The sequence below is a fragment of the Papio anubis genome, chromosome 1 (assembly GCF_008728515.1).
Source record: "Papio anubis isolate 15944 chromosome 1, Panubis1.0, whole genome shotgun sequence".
In the NCBI taxonomy this organism is placed as follows: Eukaryota; Metazoa; Chordata; class Mammalia; order Primates; family Cercopithecidae; genus Papio; species Papio anubis.
Window position 1 is genome coordinate 22,642,718 of NC_044976.1, and position 13,056 is coordinate 22,655,773.

General features: G+C 43.5%; 1 protein-coding gene across 3 annotated transcripts in view; it reads left to right on the forward strand.

Moving 5' to 3' along the window:
• Positions 1 to 13,056, forward strand: part of NIPAL3 (NIPA like domain containing 3) — a 55,130-nt gene that overhangs the window by 15,988 nt on the left and 26,086 nt on the right. For all 3 annotated transcript variants that reach the window (XM_003891336.4, XM_009201815.2, XM_017958294.3), the window contains 2 exons: positions 8,522 to 8,590; positions 10,401 to 10,572. In XM_003891336.4, coding sequence (XP_003891385.1) covers positions 8,522 to 8,590; positions 10,401 to 10,572 — 241 coding nt within the window. The remainder of the gene's footprint in view (positions 1 to 8,521; positions 8,591 to 10,400; positions 10,573 to 13,056) is intronic.

Sequence of the window (13,056 nt, forward strand, 5' to 3'; positions counted from 1 at the left end):
CTCCTGTGTAGCACTAACCACAATGTGATTACATGGTCAGTTCAATGTATGTTACGTGATGACAAGGACAGGGCATGGCACAAACTAGGCACTGAAGGAACAAATGACTGTAGTGCCATTCTTCCCTTCTCTGTACTTCTTGTGCCCATCTCTAATAGATTGTAATTTTTTTTTTTTTGAGATGGAGTTCCACTCTTGTTGCCTAGGCTGGAGTACAATGGCACAATCTCGGCTCACTGCAACCTCCGTCTCCCAGGTTCAAGCGATTCTCCTGCCTCAGCCTCCTGAGTAACTGGGATTACAGGCATGCACCACCACGCCCTACTAATTTTGTATTTTTAGTAGAGACGGGGTTTCTCCATGTTGGTCAGGCTGCTCTTAAACTCCCAACCTCAAGTGATCTGCCCACCTCAACCTCCCAAAGTGCTGGGATTACAGGTATGAGCCACCACACCCAGCCAGATTGTAATATTTTAAGTGTCTGTATTCTGTACTAGCCTGGGAGTCACTGGGTCAAGAACCAATTCACCAGCTCCCCATAACAGTTACTATTTATTCAATACCTACCCTGTTCCAGGCCTGTTATAGAGCTTTATATATTACATAGTTTGACATAATAATTATGAGCATGGGCTCTGGTGTCAGACTACCTGGGTTCCCATCCTTCTTCAGCCACTTACTAGCTATCTCTTATCCGCTATGCCTCAGCTTCCTCACTGAGGAAAATTAGATGATCATAGTACCTGCTTTAAAAGGTTGTTATGAGGATTAAATGAGTTAGTATGTTTGAAGTACGTAGAGTAATACTTGGCACATAGTAAGTGCTTGATAAATGTTAGTTTATCATTATCATTGTTGTCATGATTTCTAATCTTTACAACAAGCCTAGTCTGTCAGTTTCCAAAGGCTGAGCTCTCTCTAGTAAACCCAATCACCTCCCACTGGCATGTGCCTAACACGTAGGAGGTTCTCACGATGCCCTATTGTTTAATGATGTTTGAATCTAACTATGATAGCTAATATTTATTGAAGGTATTTATCGAAGGCTCTGAGAAGCCCCATAGTAAAGAAATCTGTATCCGTAAACCCTCTGACTTGTGCTAGGAATCATGCTTTGTTACTTCCATGGGTTTATCTTGTTTCATTCTTGCAACTGCCCTGAGGAGTAAGTATCCTTAATAACTCCATTTTACAGTTGAGGAAACAAATGCCCAAAGATATGTCCAAGTCACAGTGTCATGAAGGACAGAGGCTGGATTCAAGGTGAGGTCTGCCTGACTCTAGAGCCTAACCTCTGAATAACCACACTCCACACACTTATTGTGCTGGAGCAATTCCTTAGGATTATGATGTCCTCTTAGTTTCCACAAAATACTGTACGTTGTAGGTTGCCTTCTGCAGTCCTCTTCAGCCACAAATGTTGGTTGAGGGGGTTGGGTATGCTCTGCCTTAGGCCGGGTGCCATGTGAAGGTTGGAAGAGCAGGCCAGGCATGTAAAAAAAACTCAGGCTGAAAGTCTGAGAGCCTAAATTTTAGCTATGGTCCTTCCATACTGCCTTTGCTACATAATATTAAGCCAAGTAGTTCAGGTCTTGTGCCCAGAGTAAATTCCTCCTTTGACATTCCACCTTTTTCTCAGCACTCTCTCAATTATTGCAATTGATTTGTGCTTAGATTAAGTCATGTATTCAGGAAACATAAACTGAGTTCCTTCTATTGATTGGGAAAGAAAAGAGAGACATGGAGACTCCAATTAGATATCATTTCTAAATGAAAGGAAGGCAGAATTCCGTCTACCCATATCAGATGATTAAGTTTTAAAAGGAATTAAGAAATCTGTGACAATAATAGCATAATGGGTGGGGGAGAGAGATGGAACAATATAGGAGCAAAGGTTTGTATAACACTAAAATTAAGTTGCTATTAATCTGAACTAGATTGTTACAAATTAAGGTGTTAATTATAATCCTCAGCACAACCATTAAGAAAATAACTCTAAATATATAGCACAATAAATGACAAGGGAATTAAAGTGGTACACTAGAAAACATATCTACCACAAAAGAGGGTAGTAATGGAGGAATTGAGGAACAAAAAGAGACTATAGAAAGCAAATGGCAAAATGACAGAAGTCCTTTCTTATCACTAATTATTATTAAATGTAAGTGGGTTAAACTCTCCAAGTAAAAGGCAGAGATTGGCAGAATATATATTTTAAAACATTGAAGTATGTGCTACAAAAGATTGTCTTTAAATTCAAAGACACAAATAGATTGAAAGTAAAAAAGAAGAAGATATTCTATGTAAACAATAACCAAAGGAGAGCTGGAGTGGCTGTACTAATATTAAACAAAATAGATTGAAGATAAAATTGTTACAAGGTACAAAGAAGGACATTATATTATGATGAAGGGGTAAATTCATCAAGAAGATGTAACAATTGTAAAATATATGCACCTACAGAGCCCCAAAATACGTGAAGCAAAAACTGACAGAATCAAAGGAAGAAATAGACAATAATAGCCAAAGAGTTGAATAGTGAATACACCACTTTTACTAATGGATAGAACAATTAGGAGGTCAGCAAGGAAATAGAAGACTTGAACAACACTGTTAAGCAACTAGAACTGACAGAAATCCATAGAATATTCCACTCAACAAAAGCAAAATACAAATTATTCTTAAGTGCACATGAACATTTTCTGGGATAGAGCACATATTAGGACAGAAAACAAGTCTCATTACATTTAAAAGATTGAAATTGTACAAAGTATGTTTTCTGATCACAATGGAATGAAATTAAAAATCAATCACAAAAGGAAATTCACAAAAACAAAGTGGGAAATTCACAAATATGTATAAATTTAACAACATCCTCCTAAATAACCAACAAGTCAATGAAAAAAATCCAAGGGAAATTATAGGAACTACCTTGAGACAAGCTGATCCTAAAATCCATATGGAAATCCAGGGGACCCAAAAAGCCAAAACAATCTTGGCTTGTTGAAGAACAAAGTTGAAGAACTCACACTTCTGATTTCAAAACTTACTACAAAACTACAGTAGTCAAAACAATATGGTACTGGCATAAAGACAGACAAATAAATCAATGGGATAGCATTCAGAGTCCAGAAATTAACCCTTACATCTATGATCAATTGATTTCAACAAAGATGCTAAGACTATTCAATGGAGAAAGAATAGTCTTTTCAACAAATAGTGCAGGGATAACTGGATAGCCACATGTAAAAGAGTGAATGAAATTGGATTCCCACCTCACACCATGCATAAAAATTAACTCAAAATGGATTGGAGAGCTAAATGTAAGAGCTAAAACTATAAAATTCTTAGAAGGAAATAAAGGTGTTCATTTAAATCAGGCAACAGTTTTTGTCTCTTTTAGTTCAGTTCCTTCATTGCTGCCTTCTTTTGTGTTAAATAGATATATTTTGTAGTGTACCATTTTAATTCTCTTGTCATTCTTTTACTATGTATTTTGAGTTATCATCTTAGTGATTGTGCTGAAGATGACAATTAACACCTTAACGTATAACAATCTAGTTCAGATTAACACCAACTTAATTTTAGTAGTACATGAAATGTCTCACCTATATAGCTCCATCTCTCTCCCCCACCCATGATGCTATTATTGTCACAAAATATGACACCAAAAGCATAAACAACAAAAGAAAACAATAGATAGGTTAGACTTCATCAAAATTTAAACTTTTCTGCATCAAAGGTAGAAGTCTAGGCGCTCTGTGTGCTCTCCGTTGACACCATGGGGAGGAGGACACCTCGCCACTGGCTCCCTACTTAGCCTTTCCTGATAGTCCCAGCAGGGGAGTTGGGGGGCTGACTTAGTTCATTTGGGCTGCTGTAACAAAATGCCATAAACTGGGTAGCTTATAACAACAGAAATGTATTTCTCACAGTTCTGAAAGCTGGGAAGTCCACGATCAAGGCACCAGCAGATAGGGTGTCTGGTGAGGGCCTGCCATCTCATCGACGGCACCTCCTCCGTGTGTCCTCGCATGATGGAAGGGGCGAGCAGCCTCTCTTGGGCCTCTTTTTTAAGAACACTAATCCCATTCATGAGGGCTCCTCTGCATGACCTAGTCACTTCCCAAAGACACCACCTCCTAATACCATCCCCTTAGGGGTTAGGACTTCAACATATAAACTTAGGGGGTAGCTGGCTCAAACATTCAGACGTACAGGTACCTTGTTCCTTGTGGTGTTTGGAGTTTGGAGGTTATTGTCTAAAAGTGTTTTTCTTGCCAAGCTTCCCATCAGCTTGTCCTTTGGTAGTGAGAGGAGGCTTTTCTTGCGGCTTTTGTTTTCCCTGCTCCACCCCTGTTGGTATTTCCAGAGTGCTGGCTGCTTCATCTATAAGTTTGGGATGTATGAGGCAAAAAGAATACAGAATACCCAAGAAGCTCACCATATGCCATTCTTTTCTAGCTTGTCTGCCTTCTTCTCTCTGCCTTCAGAATTGTCTTTTTTTTTTTTTTTTTTTTTTTTTTGAGACAGAGTTTCGCTGTTGTCACCCAGGCTGGAGTGCAATGGCATGATCTTGGCTCACTATAACCTCCACCTCCTGGGTTCAAGTGATTCTCCTGCCTCAGCCTCCTGAGTAGCTGGGATTATAGGCACCCACCACCACACCCAGATAATTTGTGTGTGTGTGTGTGTGTGTGTTTTTTTTAGTAGAGATAGAGTTTCACCAAGTTCGCCAGACTGGTCTGGAACTCCTGACCTCAGGTGATCCACCCGCCTCGGCCTCCCAAAGTGCTGGGATTACAGGCGTGAGCCACCATGCCAGGCCTTATGTTTGTCTTATATGTGATGACCAGGGTTTTAGTTGTACATAGCAGGAAGAATAGGGAAAAGTGCATCTACTCTATCTTACCAGAAGCAGATGTTCTATAATTGACTTTTTAAATGGAAAGTTATAAGCTAATTTTTATGTGTGCAAGGAGCATTAAAATATTGAAACTGAGTCATTATATTTGTAAATATAATTTGTTAGATTTATAATAATTAGTTCTGTGGTAAGGTTTTATTTCAAAAAACTAAATTTGAGTAACATATTTCTTTTTACAAAAGAAAAGCAGATTGCCTTTTTTGTCCACCAAAGCCATGCCTCTAAGAAAGGGGAAGAAAAAACCTCACTCATGTTTATGAGAAGTTGGACTAATAATAAATATGTCCCAAACTGCTTTTCCCCAAAGTGTTGATTCTGTTGAGCTTTTTGGTTGCAAGTAACAGAAACAAGTTCTTAAGCAAGAGACCGGACTGTTCCTGGCTTCAGGAAGGTCCAGAGCGAGGATGGCTCCAGGGTCCTGAGGAGCAGCAACTAATGATTTGTTCGGGCCTCACCTTGGGCTGAAGGGAGCCAGCTTTTCTTCAGCCTTTGTGTTTCTCAGTCCAAGATCTGGATCCCAGAGAAAGAGATTCTGGCCTGCCTGGCTTGGGTCACACTTGGGCCATGGTGTCTAGGGAAGATGGAGCACTGGGAATGACAGTTCCAATAAGACTGTGTCCAATGGGGAGAGGGTGGAGAAGAGTCCTCCCCAGCAAAATCAGGGTGCCCTTTATCAGAAGAAAAGGAAAGGATGAAAATGTTAGTCAAGTGAGAGTCATAGATACTTACTGCAGACACCCATGGCTGGATTCCAAGTTAAGAGTTCTAGAGCCAAATGAGTTTGAGAACCTGAGACAAGGAGAAACTCCTCTGAGAGCCTCTAACATGCTCTGGGGGCCTCCCAGCAGTGGGTAGAGGATGCATTGCCTTTAACTACATGGTGCTTTTCTTGCCTTGGAACCCCATTAGCATCTCTGGGAACTCGGCTGGGGAAACCCTGGCTGGGCAGGTCTCCAGCAAGCCTTTTAGCTCTGAGATCCTGTGATCCTACAGGAAGGATGTGTTCTGCCCGCAGGTGGCTTTATTCCATCTTGCTGCTCATCAGGTGAGTCAGAATCAGTTCCCAGCTCTGACCTTTTCCACGTGGGGGACACATCTCAGATGTGGTGAGGTCATGGTGGCAGAGCTGGGACTAGACTGGAGTCCCCTGGCTTCACGTTTTTCCCTTCTGTGGCAGCCCTGAGCCTTGTTGGGAGAGAAGTTCAGGACAACTGTCCATGGTGATTTCAATTGGTGGGCCTCCCTCTCAGTCCTCCTGCCCTCGCCTGTCCCTGGCCAACTGCCCCTTCTCAGGGAAGACCTGCCCTCAGCTCTCTAAGCCCCGCGATCTAGGAGAGGGAAGCTTCGAGGGAGGATTGACTTCACTATTACTGCTGACTCTGTCCTGAGGAGGAAGCCTTGGCCAGGTCTGGCCACTGCGGGGCAGCTTGCTAGTTATCTGTCTTTCCAGATGGACTGAACATATGACAGGGAGGACTGTTTGTCTTGTTAACTGCCGATTCCCTAGGGCCTGTCCCATGCCTTGAAGAATGGGCAGGATTTCACCAGGGAGGGGAGCCAGCTGGGGTTGGGAAGAGAACATGCTGGGAAGGAGGATGCAGCAATGGCCAGCATAGAGCATTCCTTGGTGTCCAGTGGTGGAATAAGGCTGAAGGGTGTACTGGGGACTCACTATAGTGTGGTTTAAATGCTAGTACACTTTGGCCCAGCAATTCCACTTATAAGAATTTGTCGGCCGGGCGTGGTGGCTCAAGCCTGTAATCCCAGCACTTTGGGAGGCCGAGACGGGCGGATCATGAGGTCAGGAGATCGAGACCATCCTGGCTGACACGGTGAAACCCCGTCTCTACTAAAAAATACAAAAAAACTAGCCGGGCGAGGTGGTGGGCACCTGTAGTCCCAGCTACTCGGGAGGCTGAGGCAGGAGAATGGCATGAACCCGGGAGGCGGAGCTTGCAGTGAGCCAAGATCATGCCACTGCACTCCAGCCTGGGCGGCAGAGCGAGACTCTGTCTCAAAAAAAAAAAAAAAAAAAAAAAAATTTGTCCCAAGGGACTAATCCAGACAAATGCACAAAAATGTGTGCACTAGGCTCTTCAATCACAGCATTGTTTTTTAAAAAGGAAACATAATAGACACGGGGGACTCCAAAACGGGGAAGGGTTGGGGTGAGGGCGAGAGTTGAAAAATTACCGATTGGGTACTGTGTTCACTTATTTGGGTGATGGGTTCACTAGAAACCCAAACCTCAGCATTACACAATATACCCATGTAACACACCTGCATATGTACCCCCTGAGTCTACAGTAAAATTAAATGAAAAATTAATAGTAAAGGAAACAACCTAAATATCCAGTAATAGCAAAGCTATGATATAAAACATGACACATCCAAAAATAATGAGTTATTTGACATTTAATAAAAATGACAAATTAGGTATGCCTGACAGGGAAATGTGTTCATAATATGCTAAATAAAAAAAACAGATTATAAAACAGATGGTAATCTTATTTTTATAAAGTACATTAACATTTCCATTGATATGTAAATTTATGGACAGGAAAATGTTTGCAGGAATAAGAACCAAAATGTTTATAGTCATTATCTCTGGGTTATAGAATTAAAGGTGACTTTTCTATTATGGTTTTGGTGTTATTGTTATTTTTATTTTTCATTTTTTTCTCATGCTACCTTGTCTAATTTATTATTATCTATATGTATTTCCTAATTACTCTACAATGAATGTGTTTGGTACTCATTTTATGAAGTAAAAAATTCCATGCCAGGAAGTCTGAACCTAACTCATAGGTGATGTAAATTAACTTTTTATAAATTGAATAATTGAAAATGCCCTAAGCAAGTGAGCCAGTTAAAAGAGTTTCATTGAAATCCCTCTGGGAAATTGAAGACTCTGTTGACAAGATAGCAAAAAGTATTCTCTGGCCTGTATTGCTCTTGTAAATTCTGATTTTGGAATGTTGCTTTTCTGCACAAGATGATGGCAAGTTAATACTTTTTTTTTTTTTTTTTGAGACGGAGTCTAGCTCTGTCACCCAGGCTGGAGTGCAGTGGCGCATCTCGGCTCACTGCAAGCTCTCCTGGGTTCATGCCATTCTCTTGCCTCAGCCCCCCGAGTAGCTGGGACTACAGGCACCCGCCACCACGCCCGGCTAATTTTTTGTATTTTTAGTAGAGACGGGGTTTCACCGTGTTAGCCAGGATGGTCTCGATCTCCTGACCTTGTGATCCACCTGCCTTGGCCTCCCAAAGTGCTGGGATTACAGATGTGAGCCACCGTGCCCGGCCGGCAAGTTAATACTTTAAAGGGAATAGCACAGCAGGTTTCGACCTTGTCAGGTCAGTGTGATTGGGCCACCAAAGTATCCAATTCGGGACAGCGTTTTATAAACTAGCAAAGCAGCCAGATTAACCTGGAGTAGTAAAATTCCAGTTGTGGGTCTGGAATGTGGCTTTGTCACTGATACTGTTTTTCCGGTTTTGTTTTGGGGCAGCAAATGGTTGAGTGTCAAAAGTGTCCTGGGGCCCCCTGGCTTGTGCCCAAATCATGTCTACTCCTGTGAACTTTCCTTACAGGAAAACCTGATCGGCGCCCTCTTGGCGATCTTTGGGCACCTTGTGGTCAGCATTGCACTTAACCTCCAGGTAAGTTTCAGTCACCAGCACTGTCTGGGGGCAGAGACACAGCAGATAAGTCAGGGTGTCTTATCCACGTCCAGCTGCCTCCTTTCTGCAGGGCCTTGCCTACTCTATCCCTGGGCTGCACCTGGGACAATACCTTGTGGGCCGTTCCAGGATTTCTCTTGATTTGGTGGCCCCACTCCATCCCGCCCTCACTCTCCTAGCCAGGTCCTCACCATCTCTCCTTGGGCTTTGCAGTGACCTCCTGCTAGCTTCCCTGGCTCTGGTATCATCCTCTCTTTGCCTTGCCACATAGCTGCTGGAATTACCATAGTTTTGTCAAACTCAACTCGAATTACAGCATTGTTCATTACTTACAAGCCTCTGGGATGCCCTGTACAGCTGCTGGGGACCCCCCTACTGACCTCCAGGTCCCCTTGGCCTGTCTGAGTTCACAAGCAGCTGTGGTGTGGAGCAAGTTAATAGCTAATGAGCTTCTCATGGGGGCACCAGGGAGCTGGTGCTACTGGCATGCAGGCACAACTGGGGTTTGCACTGGGGGAGTGGGACAGTTAATGCCCCTGGAGGCTGCCTTCTGCCAGGAGGGGTGGGAGGCAGGGAATACAAGGCCCAGGCTCTTATCCTCTGCTAGGATGATTCTAAGGTGAGATTCACAGGGTTTTTCAGAGGGTCCCCTGTGGGACTGAGCCTCAGTTGCCCACGGGACTAATTCGCTCATGAACCACCTTTCATCTCCGTTCCCTGCCTCACTTTCCCCCTCCCTTACTTGAGCTCCCTGGAATCATCTCATACAGACTACCTGCTCCCACGTTCTTGTCTCAGGGACTGCTTCTGGGAAACCCAAATAAGACTTGATACCTGCTAACAGGATGAATCCCACAGCACACTGGCCGGCTTCACTCCACCAGCACTGCCCAGCTTCTGCCTGCAGTGAACTGCTCTCCCTGGCCCTGGAGCAGGCAGGAGACTGTGATCCCTGTGGGCACACGCATGGGCACACACCTGTACCCTATGCATCTCAGCTCTGGGGTGTGTATGTTTCTATGTGTCGCTGAGACCATGTGGTCTCTTAGCTACTTGAATGATTCATTCTTATTTCCCCAGGGCAGCATCTCTGGTTATTTATCTGCCTCTGGGCAGCCCACATCATGATCCTCCCCAAATGGCAGACTTGGTCCTTTAAGTCAATGTGACTTTCTAGCCTGTTAGTTACCACCTCAGTTTCCATGTCACAGGTTCACATTTCTCCAAAAAAGAATATTGACCATACTTGAGCCACGTAACCACCCCAGGGAGAGCAAGGTCCACTGATACCCACACAACTGCCCAGTGAGAGCTGCTGCCATGTAGACAGGAAGGAGTGTGCCGTACACTCGGGCATCCAAACATGAGGAGTCCTGGAAACTGCAGAGAAAGGGAGGAGGTCGACCCAAGGACCAGGCCACATGGGATCCTTAGACTATGGCTCCCACCCTGAGACTGCACATTGCCTGTGACGTGCATTAGAAATGCCTGTTCTCAGGCTCACCCACACCTCTCTGGGACTGACTCAGGATGAGGCCCAGGCAGGTATTTTGTCAGAGCTTCCCAGGGGCTTATAAGGATTCCCAGCCTGTTGGAGTACTACTGTCCTAGAATAACCGTCTAGTATTTAGATCCCTACTGTCTTACTCTTCTGTGAGTCAGCACTCCACAAGAACCTGACAAGTCTTCCCAATTTATTTTCAAGTCGGGAGTAGATTTAGGGTAACTACATCATAGCATTTTTTCCCCCAAACATATGAGCAAATTACATTATTTCTTGGGTTTCTAGAAGTACTGCCACATCCGCCTGGCAGGCTCCAAGGATCCCCGGGCCTATTTCAAGACCAAGACATGGTGGCTGGGCCTGTTCCTGATGCTTCTGGGTGAGCTGGGTGTGTTCGCCTCCTACGCTTTCGCACCGCTGTCACTCATCGTGCCCCTCAGCGCAGTCTCCGTGATAGGTAAGACCAGGGCTGCCCCAACCTCCCCTGGGGTGCTTCCAGCTGTGTGACCAGAGTGCCACTGCCAGGATCAAAGGTGTCCATTGAACAAACCAGCTTTAGCTTGGATAGTAATAACCTAATACAAAGGACTTCAGACACACCAGGCCCTGTAAGTGCTTACAGATATTAATTCTGCTAATCTTCCAGCCACCTGTTGAGGAAGGTGGTGTTGTTATCCCCATTTAACAGATGAGGAAACTAAGGCACAGGGTAATGAAATTACTTTCCCCAAATGACACTAGTGAGTAACAGGGCTGGGATATGAACTGGGCTGTGTGGCTCCAGGATCTGTTTAAGATTCAGAAAGTTTATTAGGATTGCTTTTTATTTCTAAAAGAAGAAGGAGGATAAACCTTAACCCCTGTATCTTTTCACCGTCAAGATACATTAAGTTTGTCACTGGGTGCACTGGCTTGTACCTGTAATCCCAGCTACTTGGGAGGCTGAAGTGTGAGGATCACTTGAGGCCAGGAGTTTGAGACCAGCTGGGGCAACATGGAGAGACCCCATCTCTACAAAAAAAAAAAAAAAAGAAAGAAAGAAAAACAATTAGCTGGGCGTGGTGGTGTGCACCTGTGGCCCTAGCTACTTGGGAAACAGAAACAGGAGGATCTCTTAAGTCTAGAGTTTGAGGCTGCAGTGAGCTTTGATTTCACAAACACAAATTAAGCTTTTGTAGGGGTTGGGGCCAGGCCAGGCTGGTCTCAAATTCTTGAGCTCAAACTATCTGCCTGCCTTTCCTCCCAAAGTGCTGGTACTACAATTGTAAGCCACTGCACCTGGCCATTAACTTTCTCATCTGCCGGCTTTCTATGATTTCCATAATCACTGAACCAGTGTATCAGAACTTTTGAACCAACTAAAAGACAAGGGAGCTTTAATGTTCATGAGAACACAAGCAAAACAAAATTAGAAAAAAAAGAATTTCTTCTTAAAGAAAAGATGTTAGTAGATTAGTGAACAATAGCTTTTTTGTATGCATAGCAGCCAGGACAATGAACTTGCTTTGAAATATTTCTTTCTATTTTACTGGCAAGCACTACTCTGCCCAGATGCTCTCCTCTGCTCTTAAAGGGGAAAGTCATATTTTGGGTCTTATTCCTCCTTGAGTTAAGAGGTTCTCTTCTATACAAGGGATGGCAGATGCATGGTAACTATGTGCCCCTCCCTTCCTGTGCTCAAGGCAGAGATTATTAATCAATCATGGCACTCCCTCCCAGAGAGCAGAGATGGGGCCTCAGAATTCTCAGTGTTTCCAACAGTCACTACCAATCACCAGGAGTTGGCAAAGGAGAAGAAACCTATTTACTTTCCCTGATCCTGTCGTAAGGCCCTGTTTTTTCTAACCAGGGTTGGTGAACTGACAGCTTACAAAGTCAATGAGGTCCTCAGACATGGCGTGTGTTTTTTCCCACACAGTATTTTTTTAATGTAATTTGAATGTCTTTAGCTGAGGCAAGTAGTTTGCCAGAGTCTCAGCCTGTCCCTATTGTCTTACTTCCGGGCCATTTTCTGTGTTTCTGTTATGTTACTCCCCAGCCCCTCTATGTGATCATACCTGTAGCCTTATCACTCTGCTCTGCCCACTGCAGGTATCTCCAGAGGGCTCCCAAACCTTTTTCCCAATGAGAAATAAGTGTCTAAGTGACTGGTGCTTTAAATATTAGTCTTTGAATTTTAATAAGGTTCAAATAACCAAATTCTTTTATTTTTTTAAAGAGGCCAAGTTATAATGATAAAACTTCAGATATCAGCCACTGGGAATTAAGGGGCCCTAGAGCTTCTGAAGTCATCCAGTGAGGAGTAATATTAAAAATAATAATGATTATCACTTATTGGATATCTATGACTTAACCATCACTGCTCCAGGTACTTTTAGTAATAATACTAGCTTAGTTATTGAGATTGACTGTGTGCCAAATGACTTACATATATCATTGAATTACCCCTATCATTCAGAAAAGTAATTTTCAATGGTGTGCTGGTAAACCACCTCTCAGAGAGACAAAGGAGAAGAAAAAGAAGAGGAGAGGGAGAGATGGAGAAAAGGGATAGAAAAGTGGAAAGGAGAAAAGGAAGACCTGATTTGTAGCACTTGCCAGTTTATATGGTATAGACATTATTACTCCTACTGTGGCTGATTTCAAACTGCGGATGGTTTTCTGAATGTTTAACAAAATATTTAACATTCTATGAGCTGGTGCCAGCTGGATCTAACACCGTATTTCATAGATTAGAGAACTGAGACTCAGGTGAAGTGACATATCCAAGGACACACAGCCAGAAGAGGCAGAACTAGGGTAGTGAGTGATCCAGGTCTGTTCACAGTGACTGCCAGCCCTATTCTTTTGGGCAGTCCCAGGGGTGTTTGAGTACATCTGTGAACATGGAAGAACCAGGAAGAGGAAAGAGCCGGGGAAATGTCAGAGGTGGGTGTTACGG